Consider the following 26,622-nt stretch of genomic DNA (forward strand, 5'->3'; position numbering starts at 1 on the left):
CCAAGGATACAGAGGTCCAACTCTACTTACCTGGTTTTATCCTTACCATCATTCTGTGATCAGGGGCGTATGGCTTGGGGGCAGTCAGTGTTTGAATCCTGGCTCCACCACTTAGGAGCTGCTTCACTTGGGCAAATGATCCAACCTCTATGAGCCTCAATTTCTTAATCCACAAAATGGGAAAAATATCCGTGGTTGTTTTGTAGATGATTTAACACAGGTAGAGTAGTGAGAGAAGCGCCAGGCGTGTAGTTAGTCCATAGTCATTATTAGCCACTATTTTTACTGAACAATTTGATCTGCATATTTTACCACATCTTAAAGGCTTAGTCAACAATCTCATCATTCCCTCTAATTTTTATTCCAATCTTCACCAATCTCTTCAAGCCAACCACTCACCATCAGGGACAATCCAACTGCTTAGTAAGAAGAAATCAGGACTATTCTCGACTTTCTCCCACTCAAAACAAATTCACATGCATCTACACAGGATGACAGTTGTTCAGTTCTATTTTGGGTTGTGCAGTATTTGTCTAACCTATAAATATATTCATGTCAATCTCTTAACTGTAAAGTGTTCATAAAGGTGCAGATTTATAGGAGACAAGAAAAAACATTTTTTTAATTAAATTTATTGGGGTGACAATTGTTAATAAATTTACATAGATTTCAGGTGTACAATTCTGTATTACATCATCTATAAATCCCATTGTGTGTTCACCACCCAGAGTCAATTCTCCTTCCATCACCATATATTTGATCCCCCTTACCCTCATCACCCACCTCCCACCTCCTTACCCTCTGGTAACAACTAAATTATGAGACAAGAAAAATTTAACAAATGTGCCTATGCAGTTGTGACCACAAGGAAGTCAGAATCTAATTAGGGATGCAAGACATACTCGTGCACATAAAAAAAAAAAAAATGGTGAGCAGCAATGATACATAACAGCATTATATAACTGATAGCCACAAGTGTTAAATTTCAGTATGGTGATAATATAGTATTATAAAAACAAGCCAATTATTATTGGTACAACCTCTGCAAAATAATTTAGATTTTATATTTACTGGCTTTTTTTATGTAGGGAAATCACTGCGTTGCTATTAGTTTTTCCTCCCAGCTAGCTAATCTGACCTAGGAGAGAATTAAATTCTCTGCTATAGATTCTTGTAAAAGAAGTATCCAGATGAGATCACCTTATGATCACTTCCAGCTGTAAAATTCAGTGATTCGATTGGAAAATTTATGTCTGAAAAATGAACACACTAGCTTAAAAAATACATGTAATTTTCTCATTTGTGTTAGTAGTTTGGGTACTTGTCAGCAAACAGTAATTCAAAATAGTTTCCTAATACTGTACAAGTTAAAAAATGTCAGTGCTTTTTGAGCTACAACACCATATGTGACGAAATACAATGGGATGGAAATTACTCATCTAAAAGGTGATAGATACAGAAAATTGTCAGCCCTTTTTTTTGAAACATAGAAAAATGTCAAAAATAATGAGTGGTATGGTTGTATAACCTGACAGGAAAGCTAAGGACCAGGAAAGTCCATCTGCCTCTCAGTTCTCTCCGGTGATGAGCTCAAGAATATGTCATAGACGAAAGCTGTCTCTAATTTCCATTAAAAAAAAGTTTATTTGCCTAACATATTTGTGTTATAAGGATTAAAAGAGAAAATACATGCGGAAAACATATCCTGGTACATAATAAGCACTCATTAAGAGTTGGCTGTCAGTATCCTTCCTACTAATATTAGTAGAGTAGAAAGTTCTCAAGTACATATGTTAATTGTCTTTATTTCATTACCTTAGATTATAAGAATTTTATCAAACTAAAATATACATTAGAGGGCAATGGGAATGAGAAATGTTCATGTTAGATTTGCCTATCTTTGAAGATGGATAGATTCCAATGAATCACAGATACGACAGGGACCCTGAGTTTTCTTCTGGTATAAGTTCAAAGCTGATTGATTTTTATCACACTTTTAGGAGAGAGAGATTACAAAATTGATTTGGTGAAGATTGGAATAGAAATGAGACGGAATGATGAGATTGTTGACTAAGCCTTTAAGATGTGGTAAAATATGCAGATCAAATTGCTCAGTAAAAATAGTGGCTAATAATGACTATGGACTTACTACACGCATGGCACTTCTCTCACTACTCTACCTGTCTTAAATCATCTACAAAACAACCACGGATATTTTTCCCATTTTGTGGATTAAGAAATTGAGGCTCATAGAAGTTGGATCATTTGCCCAAGTGAAGCAGCTCCTAAGTGGTGGAGCCAGGATTCAAACACTGACTGCCCCCAAGCCATACGCCCCTGATTACAGAATGATGGTAAGGATAAAACCAGGTAAGTAGAGTTGGACCTCTGCATCCTTGGGTTTCGCCTCCTGGAATTCAACCAACCGCAGGCTGAAAATATAAGAAAAAATATATATAAATAAAAGTCTTTAATAATATTTTATGAAATCTCTTGAAATAACTAATACAATTATAATCAGCTTGGGTTACTCCAAAATCCTAGTTAGAAATCTCTAGTTTAGAAAAAAATTCACTGAATGAAGAAAGAAGCCTGTAGTTTATAAATTTGGAGGGCTCTGTAATTCATGATTCAAGATTTATTTTGAAATAACCCAATTATGATCACCTATATAGGAGCTGTGTAACCAAAGAATGAATGAAAAGTTGGTTTTAGATGGTGAGAGCATTTTGGTACTTCAGTGGTGTCTTGAATAGAGTGATCATGTAGTGAAGATTGGTTGAATGAATAGCTGTGGACATATAGCTTCTTGAGGAAGGAACATTGCAAAATGAAAAATCGCTGGAGTGTTATCATCCTCAAAGGGTTAGGAATCACTAGTTTTAAGCTGCCTTGTTTTGATGGTTTTCTATATTTTCTAGCTTTTTTTAAAGGCTATTTGTCTTGTTCATTTGAAGAATTTCAAATGTATGTGATCATCTTCCTTGCAAACCGTTACCACATCTTATTACCTAATTATTGAGCAATCCAACGTATACTAAGAACCTGGTCTGTTCTGGCCTATTCTCTGGACCGTGAGATTTTAGTGTATTCATCTGAGATCCTCAGCACCTAGAAAAGTATCTTGAAAACAGTAGGCCCTATTAATGAGATTGACCTAGAAAAATTCTTCCTTACATCCTACTACTTTTAGGTTTTTTTTGTTTCGTTTTGTTTTGTTTTAGGGGCACAGATAATAACCGTTCAACAAACTCCTTAGAGAATCTCCGCATTTTAAAACTGGTAGTTAAAACTTCCTTTTAAGCTAAGCAATTAAATTGTTCAACTTCTGCCCATAAAAATCTATCTTCGATCCCTTTAATGATACAAATTGCCATTCCTGTACTCTCCCTAGGTCAGGAATACTGATATTTATTGAATTTGTGAGTTTGACCTGAGTTTAAATCCTAGCTCTGTTTAATTCTAAAGCCCCAAGAGTGGGCAAGTTGTTTAAATTCTTTGAGCTTTAGATTTTGAATATGTCGTTTGTTAATCTTTAAAAGATAAATTAATAAGACCACCAAAGAGTAGGGATAAGAGAATTTATCCTGTAGGGTTGTTGTTTTAAACATGATATGTGTAAAACACTCAGTAAGTATTATTTCCCACCACTCTCTCCCACACTTACCCAAGGTTAAAGATCACCCAGCTGGGACTTGTTTTTAAATTAGTCTCTCTTTTTTCAGACCTTATTGCCTCTACATCTCGTTTCTCTATGTCTTGCTTTAAACCATGGCAATAAAAAGTGAACCTAAAATTCTAAATAAAGTCCTCCTAATGACGACTAAACTGGAAAGATTAGGAACACTACGGTAAGAGAGTGGGTAAAAATAACAAGAAAGGGAAAAGTCAGCCCAAGTTATGAGTCCATGGTGAGTGAAAGCCTTCAAGACAGCAAGGCTATGATGGGTAGGAGCACGTGATAACCTTTCAGTGATGGGATGGGAGTGCGTGAAAAGTGAAAGTCTGCACCATCTCCCCATCAAACATTATGCACAGTGCATTCTGACAAATGTGCACGTTACAGCTGATGTTTAGTTTCCATGGTTGGGAAAACAGAAACAATAGCAATCAAGAATAAGCACCCAATCTGAAATCACCACCACTCACACTCTGGACTTCACATAGTGCCACAATTTGAGACTCTGCCAATGATTTAGTAATCAAGGTAATTCTTTTGATACGAATGGGTAGGTCTATGATAAATTTCATAATGCTTTTCTTCCGTAACAAACGTAAGGAATTAAAAGATAACTTGAGTTTTCATTTCAAGAAAATAAGCGTTTGACCTAAAAGTTAGGATATATCTAAAATCACAGATGAGGTTTTAAAGAGATAAATACAACACTTTTAATTAATAAGGGTTACTTTAGTTTACCTCAAAGACTTCCTAGACCTATGTCATTCTTTTCAATATGGTATGGCAAATAAACATTTCACAAGTCATCACTTTTTTTAAAAAATGAAATCATGTGTATATAGTTGTATTCATAAAGATAAGTACACCAATCAAAAGCTATACAACATTAACAGCAAATCCAAATACAAAGATATTCCTCTGCATTCCATGTTTCACCGAGCATCAAAAACTGCCAATCTTTTAGTCCTTTTCTTGTACATTATTCTGTATCCACATTCTCTGCATCTGGTTAGATCCCTGGATTTTATTTCATTTTCTGTGTGACATTCTCCACAGATATGTATCATTGGCTGCTGCTTTGGGGGTTGAATGTCCTTCTGGGTGTCCACAGTTAGTCCCCACTTAGCACCGAGAAACTCGTCTCACACCGCCCTTCCAGATCGCAGCTCTTCGTTGCGTCCACAAGTCAACACTTTTAAACTATTGTTCTAATCTATCCCTTTTCCCTACTGTAATTATAATGGTATTATGTGCTTCAAGTTATAGTTAATTCTTTCAGTATTTACAAGCTTTTCAAGAGTTTGGAAACTTAGCCATGTTTTTTATCCTCTTAGGATAAGCCTTGGAGCAAACTATTTGCCTGATTTCAGTTTCCTTTTTTTCTTTATTTTTAAATTCCTTGTTTTTTCTGCCAAATTCTGAAGCTTGAATAGTGGGTTGTTAAGATTCAGGAAAAGAAATGTTATAGAATTTCCCTATATTTTAAGAGAAGGTAGGCAGCATTAGAAAGAAATTGGGCATTTCTGCCATTTTTTGCCATGTAGAGAAGAGATACGGGAAATATCACAGTCCTCACTTTATCTGGATCATGGCTCTAGTCGACCTCTTGGGGACTGTGGGGAAGCCTTGTGAGCCGTTGTCGTTGAAGGTAATGAGTTACCCCAATGAACCAGTTCCCCAGGCTTCCCTGCGGGAAACCTAGATGGGTCAAGTCTGACCTCTGAGCCTCTGTGCCTTTGTCTGTACACCAGGATACAAACATCTCTCCCACCAGCTTCAGTGAGGTCAAAGGGCGGCACACATGAAAGAGCTCCCTTAAACTGCCCTTTATTAAATGCATGGGTTGGGCCATGCTAGGGTCCTGACATTACCCTCTTGGGGTAGTTTCACAGGGCAAGGCCACTCCCCGTGTGGCAAGCACAGTTTACATCAGCAATCACTTTGGTAACAGCCTCTCCTGCAAAACTTTTCATTTTTTTTGCTTTCTGTTTATATTTTACATTCTGTTTGTTTGGCCCACTATGAATCCTCACTTTAAGCCATATTTCATCTCTGTAAGAACATTAGGCTGAGAAACTCATCTGCAAAATGATCTCCAAATTCATATTTCCCTCTCTAAATGTGGGCCTGATTTGTGTAGAAAATGAGACCAAATAATTAACTTTAGACTTTTGCTTTAACTGGAATATGGTTTGATTAGATTGGATGAGAACAGAAAACATCACTAATGGAACAATATTGTGATTCTCTAAGGATGTTATTTCCCTAATGGAGCTATAGAAAATAAAATACATGGGAATCATATAATGTTATCTTGGGCGTGCTTCATAGGGTTATATACTAAACTTATTTTGTTTCTATCATTTTTCCATTCCATATTCACATGTGAGGCTTGTGGGGGTTTTTTTCTTGTGAATGTTACTCTTTTTTTATTTTTACCTGAGCTAAGAAAAATTTTGCATTTCCTTCCTTAGATCTATTATGGTCTTCTTTCTGAACTGAATACTGTATAGATCGAACTGAAATTTTACTTCCTATTTTTAATATTCTTTTTGCTTCTCATTCATATTTGAAGGAAAATAGCATAATGATCACAAACTGTGCCCTAGAGTTGAAACCACTTCTTAGCTACGTGACTTGGAGCAACTTTTATCTTTCTAAACCTTAATTTCCTCATCTGTAAAGTGGTAATAATTATCGTACCTACCTTCCTCATAGTGTTTTTGTGAGGCTAAAATAGGATGGTCCATAATATACTCCCTGTATATTTAATAAGTTTTAAAAACTTATTAAAAGAAGCTTTTTTGTGTACCATCAGAATGCAAATGTCTTGGAAGTTGAGATTCTCTCATACTCCTGTCTGTGTGCCGAACCCCAGTACTTGGCACCTGGCAGATTCTTAGTAGATGTTTCCTGAATGAATGGCACACAAAAAAACTTTTTAAAATAAGTTTTATATTGTCCCTGCTCTTTCTTTGCCAACCCAATGGTTTCTCTGTGCTTCTGGATTTTTTTACTGAGTTATGGATGCCAGTGTCTGGACTCATAGGAATGTCCTGAGGCCTTAGTGTTTAGGCAAGAAAGACTTCATCTTTTTTTTTTTTTTAAATTAAATTTATTGGGGTGACAATTGTTAGTAAATTTACATAGATTTCAGGTGTACAATTCTGTATTACATCGTCTATAAATCCCAGTGTGTGTTCACCACCCAGAGTCAGTTCTCCTTCCATCACCATATATTTGATCCCCTTTACCCTCATCACCCACCCCCCACCCCCTTACCCTCTGGTAACCACTAAATTATTGTCTGTGTCTATGAGTTTTTCTTTCTCATTTGTTTGTCTTGTTCTTTTTGGTTTATATACCACATATCAAGACTTCATCTTTTTCATCAGACTGCAGATTTTTTCTCATGTAGTTTCTCTGCCCTCTTTGGCTTTGGACTTCACACTCTCAAAAGGCACGAGTCTCTGTCTTACCATTGGCCCGTTGGTCTCACAGCTCTCCAGTTTGGATCTTCTGGCCCATAATCTGTTCATCCTCATTGCGTCTTTCCTCTGTGGATATAGTTACAGTTACCTAGACAGCTTTCCCTCCTGCTTGGGGGAAGGAACGTACCACTGCCTTAGTTCATGGGTTAGAAGGATACTCGCTCCATTTCTGGCATCCCTCTCCACCCAGTTCCATTGCACTGGAGAACAAACTTGCTCAGCTCACTGTCAGAACTGGACATTGACTGGGGCCATTTCTCTAGAGGGTGGGCTCATTGTAGTAAAGACCAGTGCACAGGGTGTGCACCTCCTTGCCTTCTCTTGCACTTCCTGTCTCCAGGAGGGGACAAACCAGATAGGGTCTCTCTCAGCTGACCTGGTCATCTCAACCCTCTCTTTTCTACCTGCAGCTGGATGGAGCTGATGGACCAGTCATGTGTGATCATACAGCTATTTGGAAAGAGGGTGTAGAATGTAAGGGTTAGGGTACAGGAATTAAGAGGCTCACACTGGCCTCCTACCCTAACTCAGTTTCTGTAACTGAGCTTTTACTTGAGTTCTCTATTGTTGAACTGGGTCCTTGTCCTATTAATGAAATCAGTACTTTCTTTGCTATTTTGCTATCGTCTCTCGTCTATATGTTCCTTCAGCAGAGAATCCCAGAATGAGACCAAAGTCACTTGCAAAACCAAATCCTTCACACCGTTCTCCATCCAGACCAACCTACTTCACAAAATCTTTTTAGACAGCCACCATAAGGATCTTTTTCTAAAACTGGACCTTTTATAGTATTAAGAGCTATATTCAGTTCTAATCACCTCCTAGTCACTCCACTGATGACGGAGAGATCCCTGCCCTAGGGTTGTAGGAATGGCTGAACACAGGACACCTGACACATGACAGATGAGACTGACAGCAGTTTATTGGCCACTTTTACTCACAGCCAAGGGGAGGACACCACACTATGCAGGGCCATACGGGGTAGCACTTAAGAACAGAATGAACAACCAGAGGCTGTGGGAGGCAGGCTTCCAGTGTCAAGAGAATGAGGTCACCCCAGGTTTCCACTGGAAGATGTGATTGGCTTCTCTGAACAATTCTGCGGGCTGGTGGGAAACTGAAACTTGCATCTCAAGGATTAGCAGGAAGTGCATCTGGCCCCTTATAAAGAGGGCTTTTTGGCTAGGGGACCTTTTCCATGGGAGCAGAATGGGGGAGAGAATGGGCCATGTGATGTCCTCCCGATTTCATCAGATGTCAAAGCGGCACACAGAATCAGGCCTGAATTTTAGGACTAACACTGTACCATCATATCATTTTTTTATTACCTTGGAATTTTACTCTAGATTTGTGTTTGTGAACATCTTGTTTCCAATTAAATTGTGGGCTACTTGGGGACAGCCAGCACTTAAAAAAAACAGTGCACATTGTGGTTTGGAAAAACATGATTTTCATTAAAATGATCTATCATGTCCCAAAGTGATTATTGTCCAATGTAAAAGTCCAAATACCATTTAACAGCCCCACGTTTTGTCTTTGGATAATGTTATTTTTCTTAATTTAGCAAAGCCTTTAGTACTAAAGTGTGTGCTGGTAGAGTTTATACTTGTATTAGTAAAGAGTTTGAACTCATGGCTAGCAACGATGCCCACGTATACGTGTACTGCTGAATTAACACCCTGTAATGTGCCATGGATTTTACACATTTAGAGTTACCCATGTTTGCTGACATTTGGAAATAGCTAATGTTTCCCCCGCCCCACTCTGTTTTCAAACAGTTGATGAAACAATAAAATGAATGGGTCATTGGCATTCTTTTTAAAATCAGAGTTAAGCTACAGCCTAAATAACAGAATGCTGATGTCTCAAATGTGTTGTTCAGACTGCATACTGAAGGCATTAATGGAGCCTACTAAGAGGTTTTATTGTTGCTAAATTGAGGCAAATTGGTACAAAGAAGGGATGGTGAGGAGGTCATAGACAGGTTGGAAGAATTTAGTGTATATCCTCTCAATTTTCTAAAAATCTAATATTAAATCTTTTATTCATCTCAAATTAGGTCCATTAAACTAATTTTATTTTCTACTTTGTTAAAATATTTGTTAAATTGTATGCAATCCTAAATGGAGAGCTCTTTCTCTTTTAAAATTATGATATACAATTAGGCAAATGACTGAAAGTTTCAACATTTAACTGATTTTTGTGTTTTCAGAGTAATCCATTATATCTCTGTGACAGAATCTTTCCTTGCATTTCTTACAAATAATCCTATCTAGATCCATCCCAGTGCAGACAAAATGTTATTGTTGTAAAGAAACTGTTGGTTTCACTTTAACATGAAAACTTAAAGCTGATTTCTTTAAATTAAAATGAGGTTTTCCATTGCTAAACTCTTTACTAGCATAGAAATTTCTATCCAGAGGAAAACACTACTTTTTAGGATTAAGTGCTAATTCAGTTTCTATACTATTAGATTTTAATTCTAAAAATTTTCTGGTGAAATTACCACTTATCATTCCAAAGTAGGTAGTAGGAATTTAATGTATACATGTTCTCAATTTTTTTTTAATATTATAAAAGGAATACATGCTTATTATAGAAAAATTTGGTGAACATAGATACAAACAAAGCAAAATTTTACCAGCTAGATACAAACAACCACCATTCAGTTTCAGTGGATTTATTCCCACTTCCCCCCCAGAATCTAGAGCCATGCTGTCCAATATGGTAGCCTCTAGCCAATGTAATTTAGCTCCCTAATACCTATTCTCTGTCTCTTCTCTTCAGAAAGCTCTCCAGATGCTGTTTGGGTTCCCCCTTCCTGTTCCTGCAGTCTGGAAATTGCTTTTAAGCAATTGTAGCGCTCGTTTCATTTGTTTCCTTTTTCTCAGGGATCAGGGTCCTACACTGCCTATTGTCCAATATCTGAAAACAGTTCCGTATATTTTGTCCAGTGTTCTAGCTGCTTCCCATGGGAGGTTAAAAGTCACATTTCATGTGTCTCTTATCATCAGCATATGCTTAAATTATGTGAGGAATTTTTATAGTGGAGTTTAAACCATTTTTTATATATTATGGATAGGTAGCCTCCTGTCAGCTTAAGTGCCTGAGGGAATATTTTTTCCCTATATTTAATTCAACAGATACTATTGAGCACTTACCATTGCCATGCACTATTCTGGGTGCTACAGATATAACAGGATACAAATTTACATAAATTCCTGCCGTACTATAGCTTTCATTGGGATGAGAGACAATAGATAAGTCAGTAAAATATAGAATATTAGTTAGATGGTGATAAGCACCTTTTAGAAAATAAAAGAGAAAAGTAGATAAGAAGTTTGGAGAGTGAGTGTTTGACAATTTACATGTTTTGAAATAGAAATTCCTTTTCCCATACAACGAATCTCCTGAATCTTCTCTTTGTGTCTCTTCTAATATTCATTAAAAAATGAGAAAAGATTAAAAACAAAGGCCATATTGGAGGTTTGTATCCACTGCTACTCAAAAGCACCCATTGTGCCCACCTAGAAAATAAAACTAATACAGGAAAAACAGGGCACAAATCGTGCTTGTGAAAAGGGGGGAAGCCCTACTTTTTATAGAAAAACCTGCTAATGAGATCACACAATAACTAGATTTTTTAATTCTACATTTTAAAATTCTTATCAGACTTCAGTTTTATTCAAAATCATTTGAACCAGTTAAGAAAAATGAAAATTACCTGTTACACATAATTCTAAATGTTAGGTTAAAATCTGCAAGATATGCTGATAAAATACTTCTTAATTAAGACACTAGTTATATATTTGTGTTTCCTCTGGCATGTTTTTCATTTTGATAACATGAAAATAGAAATAAGCAGCCAAAACAGTATGGAGGTAACTCAAAAAATTGAAAATGGAACTACCTTATGACCCAGCAATGCCACTCCTGGGTACCTATCCAAAGGAATCCAAAACACTAATTCGAAAAAATATATGCACCGCTATGTTGACTGTGGCACTGTTCACAATAGCCAAGACATGAAAACAACAGAAATGCCCATCAATAGACAGAAGAAACCATGGTACGTTTTATACAATGAAGTATTATTTGGCCATAAAAAAGAATGAAATCTTACCATTTGTAACAACATAGATGGACCTAGAGAATATTATGCTAAGGGAAATAAGTCAGACTGAGAAAGACAAATACTGTATGATCTCACTTGCATGTAGGGTCTAAAGAACATAATAAACAAGCAAACTAAACAGAAATAGACTCAGAGATACAGAGAAAAAAACTGATAATTGTTAGATCTATCAGATCTATCAGGAGGGTAGGGATGGGGAAGAAGGTGAAGGGATTAGAAAGTGCAAATTAGTAGTCATAATATAGTCATGGGGATATGAAATACAGTGTGGGGAAATAATCAATAATATTGTAAAGATTATATAGGGTTCCAGATGGGCACTGGACTTATCAGGGGGATCACTTCCTCGTAGACTCTGTGGATACCTGACCAATATGCTATACATCTGAAGCTGAAGTAGAATAATATTGAATGTCAACTATAATTAAACATATATACACTCGTATGTACCACTTCTTTATCAGTCTATATGGACACTTAGGTTACCTCCATAGTTTGGCTATAGTAAATAATGCTGCAGTGAACATAGGGGTACATAGGTCTTTTCAAATTAGTGTTTTGGATTTTTTGTTGGATAAATACCCAGAAGTGGAATTACTGGATCATATGATAGTTCTATTTTTAATTTTTTGTGGCATCTCCGTACTGTTTTTCATAGTGGCTGTAGCAATTTACAATCCCACCAACAATGCAGGAGGGTTCCCTTTTCTCCACGGCATTGCCAATACTTTTTTAATTTATTGATGCTAGCCATTCTGACAGGTGTGAGGTGGTATCTCATTGGGGTTTTAATTTACATTTCCCTGATGATTAGTGATATTGAGCATCTTTTCATATATCTGTTGGCCCTCTGAATGTCCTCTTTGGAGAAATGCCTGTTCAGTTCCTCTGCCCATTTTTTAATTGGATTGTTTGTTTTTTTTTAGTGTTAAGTTAAATGAATTCCTTATATGTTTTGGATATTAACTCCTTAATGGATGTATCATTGGCGAATATCTTCTCCCATTCAGTAGGTTATTTTGTTTTGTTGATGGTTTCCTTCACTGTGCAAGAACTTTTTAGTTTGATGTAGTCCCATTTCTGAATTTTTTCTTTGGTTTCCCTTGCCAAAGGAGACATATCCAAAAAGGTATTACAAAGTGATGTCAAAGAGTTCTCTGCCTGTATTTTATTCTAGGCTTTTTATGGTTTCAGGTCTTACATCTAAGTCTTTAATCCATTCTGAGTTTATTTTTGTGTATAGTGTAAGAAACTGATCCATTTTTTTTACATGTCTTTCAGTTTTCCCAGCATCATTTATTAAAGTGACTGTCTTTACCCCATTGTATATTCTTGCCTCCTTTGTCATAGAATAACCATATAGGTGTGGGTTTATTTCTGGGCTCTCTATTCTGTTCCATTGATCTATCGGTCTGTTTTTACGCCAATAAAAAAAGACAGGCATTTTTATATAAATATGAAAAATAATAGTTAAGTATGCTTTAACAAATCATACCCCATAATTCTGATATGTTGCTTCCAGAGGAGGGTGGGCATGTGGAATGTTGAGACTCATGGTGGACAGTCACTGAAGTAGATACCCATCTTTTGCTTAATTTTTTCTTGTTTTTTAAAATGTCTAATTCTAACAAAACTAGACCTATTAAGGTTTATTAACTAAAATATATGTAAATTAAAAATTCCCTATGTAAGTTCCATATGAATTTTGACTTATTAAGTTTAATGTTAAGATGTATCTGGTCTCTACCACATTTTAAAAATTGCTTTATCTTTCTTGCTTGCTCTTTACCCATGCATAAACACCTACTTTTAATCATTATCTACATTTTCCATCCAGTGATAGAACTTAGTTATGTATTAATTATTAAGCAACCTTGACTAATGTGATTCACTTTGTGCAGTTAGAAGATTGTGCCAGCAAAGTGTGATTTCCTTATAAAGAGCTGGGAAGGGAAACATCAGAGGATATCAGGGTAATGAAAAGTGACATATTGGTGTCACATCTGAGATCATCTTTTTCTAAAATCATTTAGCCTTTCTAGGTGTAAAGAGATACAGGTTTTTTTTCAAACGTGTGTGTGCAAGAAATGTCTTTTATTTTCTCTAAATCAAGTTGAATCTGCTTCAAGCCCCATCCTGTCTGGAAGGTGGGAAGTTAAATCTTCGTCATCCTGACACTGCATCCTCTCTCAGATGGACCCTACAGGGTCTTATGTAGAAAGAACACTCAGGAAAGACTTCTCTGGTCTCCAGTCCTTACCACCATGGTTCCTTGTAGTGAGGATGCAGTGTAGCACTTTTGAGACATAAATCTTGCTAGGTCTGGAGCCCCTGGAGCTAGGATCCAGCTTCTCGCATGTACCTCAGCTGCTTCCTTCTCAGGTTTATCCCCCAGAGGTGCCGCTGAGGAGAAAGGTGCAGATGTTCATCTCTTGGGAAATCCACAGCCTTTGGTCCCTTTCTAAAGTCTTGGATAATCGCTTTGTCCTTTTGGATCGTGTCACTTCCGCTTCTCTTTTATCCACTAATGGCCTAGTTTTGTCTTTCTCCTCAATTCAGAATATAATGCCCTCTTTAAAAGGAAACCTTGCAAGGAAAGTTGTCTTCAGGGGATCTGGCACCAAAACCTCCCCTGAGGTAAGGGAACACAAAGACCTGTCTATCTTCCTTGAACCAGGAGTGGGGAAATTGAAGGACAGCAAAACTCAAATGAGGATCACAATAGATTCACTTGCATAATATTTGACATGTATAATACTTAACGGTATTAAAATAGTAGGAAAGTTCTTTATTCATGTAAGTGTGTTTGGAAAGTTTAAAAAAATATCTTTGTCATTCCCTAATGTTGCGTTGTCTTCTATATATATTTGATATCAATATCATCATCTATAGAGTTAACCTTTCCAGTGAACAAAGCCTACCTTTCATCTCCTTCTCTCAGTTCTAATCTTGTAGCAGGTAGAGGAGAGAGTCCTGAATTCTTTCTCCATGCCATGGAGTGAGTATAGCAATGGAGAGTTGTTCCATTGATAGAATTCTAAACTGAATTCCCAATGGACTTGAAATTGTCCAAGGAAGACAGGATGCAGGAAGAAAAGTGAGACCAAGTATGCAGGGTTGCAGGGACCCCCTCCACCCATCCCCATTTCAATCATACTAGTTGTCCCTTTTCACGTGCTTTATGTAATTCCACATAAAATTTTGTTTTAATGAAAGATGCCATTGTTCTAAAATTTTGGAAGTCATTGAAGGTTATATTCAAGTATATACGTACAGCATTTGAAATTCCCCAGTATTTTGAGTTAAAGGTCTTCCTTTTTCTATAGTGTAATTCTATGGTATGAAAATGAACCTTCCCCTTAAAATACTCTGTTGCTTATGCATGTGAAAATTCCCAAACGATAGGCCAAGTTTGGGGGGTAGTATAATTTATTTAGACTCTCAGTTCCTTTTCTGGTTGATAGAATATCCATTGTGGATGGTTGTCGATACAAATCTTGATGCTTGCTATACACTCATCTGTTCACTATACAGAACAATACAGTTCATAGAAAGCATTCCATAGCTCCAACCCAAGTACTGAATTATTTTCTCAACCAGAATTTTAAAAATTAACTCTTTATTGATATTTCATGATTATAATGATCATCACATACATTTATATCTACAGGTTGTTTTTGTTATTAAACAAATTGCTTGACTTTAACAACAAATCATTATTTGGAAGGTTATAGAATTCAATCCAGACAACAGTAACTAAAAATAATTTTTAAATGGTTAACTTCATTATTTTATGTCTGACTAAATAACATGTATGCTATAATATTCATTAGAATTAAAGTTTCCATAACACAAGTTTCAATTTTTGAATTACAATTCAAATATTTTGTAATTACATTTTTTATTTTAGGATACTAATCTTTTGCTTGTTAAAAACATAGTTGAGTAAAACTGTGTCAGTGTCACATATTTTTAGTAATATATATAATGTTGTGGATTTCAGAAGTTACTTTTTCTAACCTATTCTGCTACTATTATCCTAGTATATAGACTTAAGAATATATAGTGTCTATTGCGCAGCATAAGTAATTTTTATTTCTATTAGTATCGAATACTAAAATTAGAATATTCAAGTTTAGAGATGGTTTTTTCATTAGAAAAGTTTGTGCGGTCAATGCGAGAACTAGGACTTCCGACCTTGCTCAGCCAGGACTTCCTACAAAAAAATAAATAAAAATTAGCATGTAAACTATATATAGACTAGCTCTAGCTAAAGTGATCCCACAATAGGTAACAATGGGAGTTTACTTTTACTAACTTTTGCATGTAACGTGAAATATGAATTTTTACATTGTACATATATGATGTATGTATGAGAATAGAACAGTTTAATTAAATATGGATAAATAAAAGCTAATAACAAATTAAGCACAGTCAACTACTGATGATTTCATATTGGGGTTATTTCCCCTCTCTTAAAAGTCATAGAAATAATTCATCATTGTTTTCTTTCATTACCCAGAATGAAAGAGAATTTATTTATTCTCTTTTATAAGAAAATAGTTATAATAATCAATGAAACGTTCAGGTATTCTAATTTTTGTTTTAATTGTGAATGATTCAGATATACATAGTAGTAGTTAGTATTGACAGCCTATGTATGAAACTCAGTTTTTAAAAATTATCATTATTAAACTACCAAGAGCATAAACAACCTGCCAGCTTCTTTCAGCATAATTTTTTAGATATTGGTAAATTGAACATTTCCAATACCAATTATATACATTACAAAATAGCAACAGTGATATACTGCATTCCCAAATATACTCATAAGATTTTTATTATTCAATTAGCATATCAACTTAATTTACAGTTCAAATACTAAAGGGGAGGACTACTGAACCATTTATTAGACAAAGACAATGAAATTATTCTTTCTCCCGATTCAGCTTCAAATTTCTAGTGCAGCTGGAGCTAGGAAATGCCAACCAATTTGAAAAGGAAATAATCACAATCTCTTTGCCAATGTTTTCTGTCTTAATAAAACTAAGGATTATGGCTAACATTTTTTATTTAGCTGTTTCTGGGCAAAATTTTACCTTCTATAAATATTGCTTACATAACAAACATAGTGGTGGTTGATATATAATGGATAATAATGGCTGTTTTGTACAGATGTCTTTATTGGAGAAAATGGTTGTTCCAATATTTAAACATTTATGGAATAACTAAGGAGGTTACAAGGCAAGTTAACTTTCAAGTTTCTCAATTCATGATGCAAGTTAACTTTCAAGTTTCTCAATTCATGATACTTGTTCGGCTTTAAAATTTCTGTTTCTATTAAACGGAACAAAAAAAGGCTGTACATAAGTAGAGACCCCCCTGAACAACCAATATACAACCATTTAGTAAGTAAAAGAGAAATTAGAGGGCTTATGCAAGAAAGAATTTTTTCCCAAATAGAATTTTAAAATTACTTTAACTGGGACCTTTTAAATTTACTTTAAATAGTGTGTGTGTGTGAGAATGGATGAAAGAATAGAGAATGTGATTTTCTATAAACATTAAAATTAGATGAACATTTTTATTCAAAAACCATTTCTTACCATATATATTAGCAAAGTATCTACATTAAAGGGACAAGTTAAATGTTCTGAAACTTTCTGATTACATAGTGCAATGGTTTTTCTTATTTATGCATTTGGGTACTTACCTGAGATGCTTCCTGTATAATTCAGGTTTAGTATAATATAGTGGACAGCTCAGATAGTACTGTTAAGGATTTTCCAGAATCTTTCTGCCCATTAATAATTAGTTGGGATGACAGATTAAGTGGGACTACAGGTAAATAATATGAGTCCATTTTATACAAGTGATGGCAGTTATCCTAGCTGTTATTGTGGAAACAATCCCATGACTTCTCTCATATTCCTGAAGTTCTTTCAAGCTGTGCCACTTGTGCTGTGTACAGCTGCACATTATCATATATAACAATCTCATAAAACTTTGAATTAAAAATATTTTCTAGGCTAAAGTTGTCTGATTATCTGGAAATTACTCCTAGGCTAGAGAAGGATTCTAATGCTTCAAATTGCCATTGTGCTACGCAACACTTCTTTTGGTTCTTATTTGTGACAGTTTTACTGTTAAAGGTGAATTTTCACTGTTCTTTTTCAGAAACTATGCCATGAGCGAAGTAGCACATTTTCTTCAACTCATTTAGTTGAAATCTTAAAAATGGAAATTGGATGTGTTGAAGAATAAAATTTAATTATTATGAAAAGGAGCTGGTGGCTTCAATTTTATAAGTCAATCTCCTTGAAATCTTTTAAAAACAAAGGCCAGAAAGAGAAGCTATCATTTATTGTGCACTGTGTGCTAAGTTCCTTACATATACTATTTCCTTCAGTCCATCCTATAAATTACAGTCTATTATTGCTCCTAAATTATTGATGAGGGAACTTGCCCAGGATAGCCACAGTGGTGGTAGTGACAAGTGATCAGATTCTGGATATATTCTGAAGGTACTGTCAAAAGATTTGCTGACAGATTGGATGTGGGTGTGAGAGAGGACTGAAGGATGACACCAGGTTTACTGGGTTGAACACCTACTGGGACAGTATTGTCATTTACTGAAATGGAGGGGCTGTGAGAAGAATAGATTTGGGGGAAAGATCAGAAATTCAGTTTTGGAGTGTTAAGTTAGAGATGTCTATTAGACTTAAATGAGATGTTGAGTATGCAGTTGGATCTGAGTCTGGCTGGAAGAGATCAAATTTGGACTCTCTCTGCAAATAGACAGTATTGAAAGACATAAGATTGGATGGGATCACCATAAAAATGAATATAGATAGAAAAGGGAAGAGATCCCAGCACTGTCCCTGAGGGCACCCCAGCGTAAAGAGCTCAGGAAGCAGAGGAAGAACCAGCAGAGGAGAAGAAAGCAGCCAGTGAGATAGGAGAAATACTGGGAGAGCATCGTGACCTGAGAGTCAAATGAAGCCCTCCAGGAACAGAGCATCAAGTGGGTCAATGCAGCTTGCAGGTCAAGTAAGGTGAGGACTGAGAAGTGACCATTGCATTCAACAACACAGAGGTCACTGATGACCTTGACAGAGCAGTTTTGGTGGAGTGAAAGCCATAATTGAATATTCTCAGGAGAGAATGAGAAGAGAGGAAATGTAACCAGTGGATGCAGGAGCAGGACTGGTGGGAACAGGAGCTGCAATGGACTCCCCGGTATATATCCACCTGAGCTGACAGCTTACTGTGTTTAACTAGTCAACAGCCTGACGACCTACCTGCAGCTGGTCTTTCACACAGGCCAGACCTATGGCTGAGGAGGAATCTCTGCCGCTGTAGGGGCGGAATGGTCCTGCTGTTAGGTGATTCAGCTTCATTTACTGTGTGTGTGTGTCCGGGGCAGGGCCACTTTGTGCCATGGCTCCACACATGACACTCCTGTTGCTAAGAACCATCTTGCCTGACCTGCCAACTCACTTAGGAGCATTCTGGTCACCTAAGACCTTACTCCTCATGTGCTGCTCTTATAGTCAGTCCTTTATAGGTGTGGCTCAGGTCTGGAAATGGCAGAAATAACAGCTCTCCTGGCCACAAAAGAACTAGTCACAGATTAGTGAGGATGGGATATAGAAGAGGGTGCCAAAAAAAAAATGTATACACATTTTAAGAAGGGAAAAAACTGTATTAAAGTTGTAATGCTCAACATATACTGATAATGAAAGAATACAAGTCATGTGTATACATTGTTTTTGGCACCCCCGGTATATATACAATCACCCCGTTAGTGTGAAAAAGAACCACAAAATCAAACAATACCAGTTCATTCAAGTAAATATTTACGTAGCACTGTATACAGGTCATTATCTAGATACTGGAGTACATACATAGATACTTAAAATGCAGTTTCTTCCCTCAGTAACTTACAGTCTAATAGCTGAGTTTGGAGTATAATAAAAATAACTCTAATGTAAGGCAGGATATGATGTGTAATGTGAGTTTTATATAAAGGGATGCAGAAATTAGGGGGCTAACTGTTGTCAAGGTATTCAGGGACACCTTTGTGATGGCAATAGCAGGTGGGCTAGGTTTTAAAGAAAAGTTTTAAAGAAACTATCAAATTTATCAAATATTAGAATGGGGAATGCTAATTTAAACATGACAGGAAACCAAGAATCACAGGAAAAATATTGATAACATTAATTTTAAATGTAAACTTTTGAAATGGTAAAAAAATGTCTTAAGCAAAGCCAAAACAAACAGCAAACTGGAAAACTTATTTGCAATTTCCTTACTATACAAAGAGCACTTAAACCAATACATAAAAGATGGCCATCTAAGAGAAAAATGGACAAAACAACATCAGCATATAAAAGGGAAAGAAATAGAAATGGCCAATAAATATGTGACAATATTCTTACTCTTATTCATAATTTTAAAACTATGAATAAAGTAAGAAGGACACACCATCTGTTACTTATGAAATGGCAACGATTTGAAAGTTTGATTATATCTAGTAGCAGCAGTCGGGGTATGGAAAAAGAGGAACTTTTCTACATTGTTGATGGGAATGCAAATTTGTAGAACTTTTTAGACAGACAACTTTAAAATTTTAAATGTCCATAAGTTTAAAATGTCCATAACTTACAGACATACTGTCCTAGAGAAGGTACCCAGGGATACAGACTCTCAAAGAGAGATTAGCATGCAAGAAGCCCTCTCAGGTATAACTGTGGGGGGGGGGGGCAAGGAAAGGAGGCAGGATTGGACAGAGACGCAGTCTCAGAAAACACAGCGGAGCTCTGAACCTGGAAGACCCTTCCAACTTTTCCCAAGCTGAGGTGAAAAGGCAGGGTCTGCCTATCCCCCACATGAACCAGTCAGCCGAGAAAAGCCCAGAGAAGGAGGTGTGGTCTTTAGCGAGGTGCCTTCCTTCTGCTGAGGCAATTCCAAACTGAGGGCCACCTTCCAGCAGCACTGCCAGCGTTTGGGGAAGAAATCCTTCAGTCCTGAGGGGGAAGCTGAGGAGCACATCACAGTATCCACTACACACGTTCTCACAAGTGGGCCAGGGGAGTCAATTGAAGATGCATGACAAAGGCGTGGTAATCGGTGGGACAGGGCCCCAGGGCAGGCTGGAAGAACCAGGATCGTGACATAGGTAGACTCGTCAGGTTTAGAAAAGAAAGAGGACACGCCTATCTGTACAGAAGAGAAGACAAGGGGTCAAAAAACTGGAAAGCAATTGGATATTGAAGAGTCACTCACATGAGATAGACACCATTCCCTCAGTAAAATAAGAGGCAAGGTAATTTACAGAGAATAAGGGAGATAAAGGTACTAGATAGAGTTGAGAGATTAAGAAAGTAAAAAAGGTGTTAATTGCTATAGGAGGTAACAAATGTTGACTGAAATGAAAAAACTGCTGACGAGGCCCTTACGGTTAGATTAGGTGGCTGGGGGCTGCAAACCTGACCAACGGCAGAGCCCTGTGCTTCCTGAGATGCCTGTCCCGCAAGTGTGGTCAAAACCAGTGTGGCCAGAAAGCAATGCCTGGGACAAAGGCTTCCCAGTAGGGAGAGTCCCCCTGAGGAGCATACTGAACAATTCAATCACATTTCGTGGAGGGAGTGATGGAATGTGGGACTCCCCTTCTCCCGGCTGGAATGGACTTTTCTTTGGCCAGCTGCACAGCTGTGGTCTTGGGTTATTCAGCTCACCCTAGTAAACCCATTTCACTGGACAGCTTCCGATTTGGGTATCTTTATATCTTTTCTCTTGGACTTTTCTTCCTGGATCCTCCAGGAAAGATGCATCAAATATCCTGCCTAGAGTGTAGAAATCTGGCTGTGCATGTTCTGGGACTCCAGGAAGAAGGATAAGGCCTCAATATTCAATGCATAACTTTCACTGAGTCCCTGTTTTCAGCACTGTATCTGTTTTCGACTGTGCCTGTAAAGCCTCTCGAGAGCATGAAACTCAGGCTTCCATCTGGCCATGAGGGATAACTGCTTATTAAACCGATTCTGAATCAGTCCTCCTATGTTTAATCCCACCTTTCTGCCCACTTCCTTTGGCTTGTGCTCTGTGGGGTTTCCACTGTGTAAAATGAGCAATGTCTCTGCTTCTCCCACTGCAGGCTTACAATCCAGTTCTGCGTTCCCACCAGCTCATCTGCTTTCTCATTTCCAAAGTTTTGTTGCTGTAAGCTTTATCTCCCATTCTTTGTTCTTGTGGGTTTAAACCTTTTAAATAAAAATCCATTTTACCCATATTTAAGTGGGCTTCTGGAGGAAACAGAGATAAATACATATGTTCAAAATAGTAACATCTTTAACTGAAAGTATGGCTTTCCTCTTTATATTTAAATCTTTCATCCATCTGGAATTATCTGATTGCATTTATGAAAAAGATATTTTCATTTTGAATGATTAGACATTTTCCTCAGCACAACTATTACCATATACTAAATCTGTGGATCTTTTTCTAGACATTCTGTTTGGCTCCAGTGATATCTTTGGTTAATTCATAAACCAGTACTAAACTATTTTAATTATTTCAGCCTTAGAATACATTTTAATGTCCAGCAGTCCCTTCACTGCCCCCCTTCATTACTCTTAATCTTATCATCAAGAGTAACAATTTTCTCTACTTTTGTTCATCTTTATGCTCCTCATAAAAATTTGTAGTTTGCTTAATTCAGGTCCTGTTTATTTCTTGGTGGTTTATACTTAGATATGTCTATTTTCCTTGCTATTTTGAACAACATGCTTTTTAAGCATTATGTTCTTTACCTGGTATATAGAGAAACTAGTGATCTCTTATTGTATCGTAAACAGATGCCTTATTGAACTTCCTCAGTAGTATAACAGTTTTGCATTCTTTGGGGTTCCTACGTAAGTCATCCCATGTATTTCTCCTGAATTCATCCTGTCAGTCAATTGTTATCACACTGACTGGATAATAGCATTGCTCTTTATTTTAGCCTATGTAACCACATGTTGGCTACTTACATGACAGTTAGAAAATTGCTACGGTAACTATGCAGAAAAAGAAAGAATCATGAACAGTGTTCTCCCAGCTAGTGGGCCAGCAGGACCGTAATACACCATTCTAGTTCCAACATGTTTTATCTATTAGTTTAGTAGACTCAATAAATATTGAACGGATGGTTGGATAGATGGGTGAATTATATTTGCTTGAAAGAGACTGAAGTCTAGTATTTTGACTGTAAATCTCAATCTGCTTTGTGTGCATATATCTTTCAGGTATTTTTATTTAAGAACCATCCACTGAGAGGCTTTAAAAAAAATAAGAAAGTTCAACTAATAAAAATGAAAGAATAAGAATGTAAATTAGAAAATTCTATTGATAGCAGTCATGTTATTTAATAGCCATGTTCTCCTTTTAATGTATTTTAAATGTCTTATATAATGAGGTTTGAAAATGTAACCAATTTTTATAAAGTCTATTTTATTCCTTTACCAAAAGCATCTTGCCCCTAACAATTACACAGTAATAATGTAAGAAGGGATTTCATTATGGATGCATTTCTTAATTTTGAATGATTAGACATTTTCCTCAGCACAACTATTATGAGGAGTCTATACAGTTGTGAGAACAATTTTTTATGGACTGCCAAAGGACAATGACCTCACAGGCATTATTTTTAAATAGGCATTATTTTTAAATATTCTTCAGGCCATTCTTGCATTAAAGAAATGAATAAAACACAGTGCTGATAAATGTTAAATGACCGAGGAAAAACATCTATGCATTTAATAAATTAACTGTGCTGTGTTTTTCTGCTCCTATTCAGGCAGTCACCAACTATATTGGTCCCCTCGGGGCTTCCACAACATTCTAATTCTTTGGTGCAGATGGCACACATTTAGCCATCAAGTACAGTAAGTGACACTCATTTATGGCCTTAGCAACCAGGAAAAAAGCCAGCTGTGACCTTCTAAAATGCACTTAGGTTTCTGCCCTGCCAGAGGCCCTTCTGAGACTGCCCCTGTCTAAAAAGCTCCCCCACTCCATGATGCTATGTGCATCATGGGAATTATGTAATTGTTTGTGTGTTCATTACGTACCTACTCTATGTTAGAATACAAATTCTAAGAAAGCGTAGAGACTTACTCACCGCTATATCACCAATATCTAGCATGATGCCTGGTGAAAGTGGTCATTCAATAAACATATACTGAATGAATGACACTTTGTCACAGCCTGATTTCTTCTGGTCTATAGTTTCCAGGAATGGGATGCGGGAGCATTTAAAGGGTCCTACACAGTCCACACACAGAAAGAAACGCGGAGCATGACCTTTTAACTCTGATTTTACCTCATATAAAACAAAGCCATTCTGGTTTTTTTGTTGTTGTTTTTTTGTTTTTACACTCTTTGAAAGGTAAAGAAATAGTTTCTATTATTAAAGAAAATGATAAAATATTTTAGTCATGACAGTCTCCTATGAAATAACACAAGTAATGACTACATTCATACTCTTAAAGGAAGTTGGAGGCCTATAGATATGACCTAATAACCTGAATATAACCATGTGAACCAAGTCTATTCATAGAATCGGTTCATTTATTTTTGCCAGCCTCCAAATTTTAGCATATTGCTTGTGATTCTCAGTTTACTCATTATGTAAACAAGCTTGGTAACTGACTTCACATAGAGTTCGGGGGAGTATTACAACAACAGTAGAGGAGGGCCAAGTTCATCCTGCAAACCCAGTCACATGACATGCCGCCAGCTCAGTCAAGTTCAGTGCACGGTTGGTTGTATATGCTCAGACATGTTGTGATTATTGAATAAAAATCCTTAGACACTTTTCTTACTATCCCAAAGATGTACAAATACCTATTATTATGTTTGTTGTATGAATTCAGGATTTTAAAGCTTTTTAAAGAATCCTTTCTTCCCACGTAATTTTGTCCAAAAGCTTAATGCTTCCAGTGGAAGTCAAGTGCTTCTCTGAAGCTAGGGAATGGTTGGGGGTGGGGTGCAGAATCTCCCCCAGCTGTACCTCGAGCACCTCTGGGGAATCCCAAGAGCTTGAACTGCTCAGTTGGAAAACTGCCCTATTAAGCTACCAATGAGCAAGGATATCAGTGAGTGGAATACATGGAGAATCCATCATATGTAGAAGTGCAAATCAACATAACGACTGTCTTTTCTATAATTCAAGTCGGTGTTTCCTACAAAATGTAGTAAGCGCCTGAGGTGATATAAAAAATTCCATTTAACGAATATCCTTTTCTGAAATAAAGAGGTGAAATTAAAGCACTAGAAAGCTAATACTATTAATAATTCATAGCAGTTCTATTTCCTGGGACTAAAGTGGGACAGCATAATCCTTTCGAATATCTCTGCAGCATAAGTATAAAATGTAGAGCATAGCAAGAAAGCAGACAGTAGGAAGAGACAGCTAATGAATTAAAAGCTAGCGTGGTGCATGCTGGAAAATATTGAGTTGCCTGCCCATTTCAAGCTTTCAAACTAGCATTAATAATGGAAGGATAGTGTATAACAAATATTTTTGCTGTTCTCCTTTCTTTAGCAAGTTTCCTTGTGGACAAGAAATACCATATATTTCTTTATTATCAAGATAAATATTTTAGTGGTTTTTGGATATAATGTCTAAAATTTCTGTCAGATAGGTAGCCCAAGATTAGTGAAGAGTTCAGTGATTATCAAGCAAATCCCAGAACATCCATAATTAACCTGAGACCAGATTCCTCATCTATAAAACGGGAGTCATTCCTCATTGAGTTATTGAAAGGATTAAAGAGAATGTATGTAAATTGCCTAATGCAACATCACACAGTAGGCCCTTCATAGCAGTTATTGCAGTGTACCATATTTTGCCATGTATAATGCGCACCCACGTTTTTAGCTCAGACTTTCAGGGGGAAAAAAATCTTTCATTTTTTTCATTCAAATTTTTATTTGTTTTATTTAGGTACTTATTTTTTGTATTATAAAGAAATTTTAGCATTTATTTATTTATTATTACACTTTTAACTCATAAGCATAAATAAAAGAATTAAAAACATTTATATAGATACAGAATTAGTAACATTTATATACCTGGGGTGCCAAAAATATATATATAAGTAGACATTTTGGTCAATGTTGCTCAAGTAGTTCACCATAATCAGAAGTGTCTGGGTGCTGATTCAGTGTTTCCCTGAAAATAGACCTAGCCAGACAATCAGCTGTAATGCATCTTTTGGAGCAAAAATTAATATAAGACCTGGTATTATATTATACCCGGTATATATTATATTGTATTGTATTATATTATATTGTATTGTATTGTATTATATTATATTATATTATATTATATTATATTATATTATATTATATTATATTATATTATATTATATTATATTAATTATATAAGACCCGGTCTTATTTTACTATAAGACCGGGTCTTATATTAATTTTTGCTCCAAAAGATGCATTAGAGCTGATTGTCTGGCTAGGTCTTGTTTTTGGGGAAGCACGTTGGTAACCACTTTGAGCACCTCTTGTAATTGCAGAAGTCAAACGTGACTTGTATTCATCTTTTGTTATCGGTATATATTGAGTATACAATTTTAATAGTTTTTTTTTTTCCTTTCTTAAAATGCGTATACATTTTTTTGGCACCCTCTGTAGATACAGAATTAGTACTACCCAAGTATAATGCGCATCCTTATTTTTCCCTCACAAATTTGGGCAAAACAGTGTGCGTTATACACAGCAAAATATGGTAATTGTTCTCTGCCAAAGTTGGTGGTCAGCCTGTTTCTAAAGCTCTGTGACCCTTAAAGTCACACACTTGTAGTGCATTTCCACTACTAAAACCTCTTGGTCTTGGCAGAGCTACTTCTAGGCTGCAGTAGGAAATAGCATGTCACTTATCCTCCTCAGTCGGGAGAGAGACTGGTATGAGCTATGCTCAGGATTCTGAGAATCAGTCAACTGAGTCAAACAGCTTGGGAGCAGAGAAGACAGAAGAAGTGAAGGCATAACTGAAACCTCTCGCTTCTTTGCTACACCACAGTCTCCAGATAAAGTGACAAGTACATTCTTCTTTATGCTTTATTTAGAGGAAAGAAATTAGGCACACTGGAAGTGGAGGTGAGCTTTGGGATCCTTTCCTGGGGTGTGAATCCAGCTACCACTTCCTAACTGGTCATCTTGGGCAGGTTTCTTTTTTTTCTTTCTTTTTTTTTTTTTAATTAAATTTATTGGGGTGACAATTGTTAGTAAATTTACATAGATTTCAGGTGTACAATTCT

General features: G+C 36.4%; 2 protein-coding genes and 1 long non-coding RNA gene across 3 annotated transcripts in view; 1 reads left to right on the forward strand and 2 right to left on the reverse strand.

Moving 5' to 3' along the window:
• LOC308506226 overlaps positions 1 to 26,622 on the forward strand; it is a 58,033-nt gene that overhangs the window by 15,480 nt on the left and 15,931 nt on the right. The gene's annotated exons all lie outside the window — the stretch shown is intronic.
• On the reverse strand, positions 4,612 to 7,224 carry LOC308505730 (DNA-directed RNA polymerases I, II, and III subunit RPABC4-like; the record flags this gene model as incomplete). Its single annotated transcript, XM_081068419.1, has 2 exons — positions 4,612 to 4,800; positions 7,159 to 7,224. The coding sequence occupies 2 exons, from the start codon at positions 7,222 to 7,224 to the stop codon at positions 4,612 to 4,614; spliced, it is 255 nt and encodes an 84-aa protein (XP_080924545.1).
• Positions 14,908 to 26,622, reverse strand: part of ACYP2 (acylphosphatase 2) — a 108,901-nt gene continuing 97,186 nt past the window's right edge. Inside the window, exon 4 of the mRNA XM_081069395.1 lies at positions 14,908 to 15,521. Coding sequence (XP_080925521.1) covers positions 15,407 to 15,521 — 115 coding nt within the window. The 3' untranslated portion in view covers positions 14,908 to 15,406. The remainder of the gene's footprint in view (positions 15,522 to 26,622) is intronic.

This window comes from Rhinolophus hipposideros (genome assembly GCF_964194185.1).
Source record: "Rhinolophus hipposideros genome assembly, chromosome: 12".
NCBI classification, from domain to species: Eukaryota; Metazoa; Chordata; class Mammalia; order Chiroptera; family Rhinolophidae; genus Rhinolophus; species Rhinolophus hipposideros.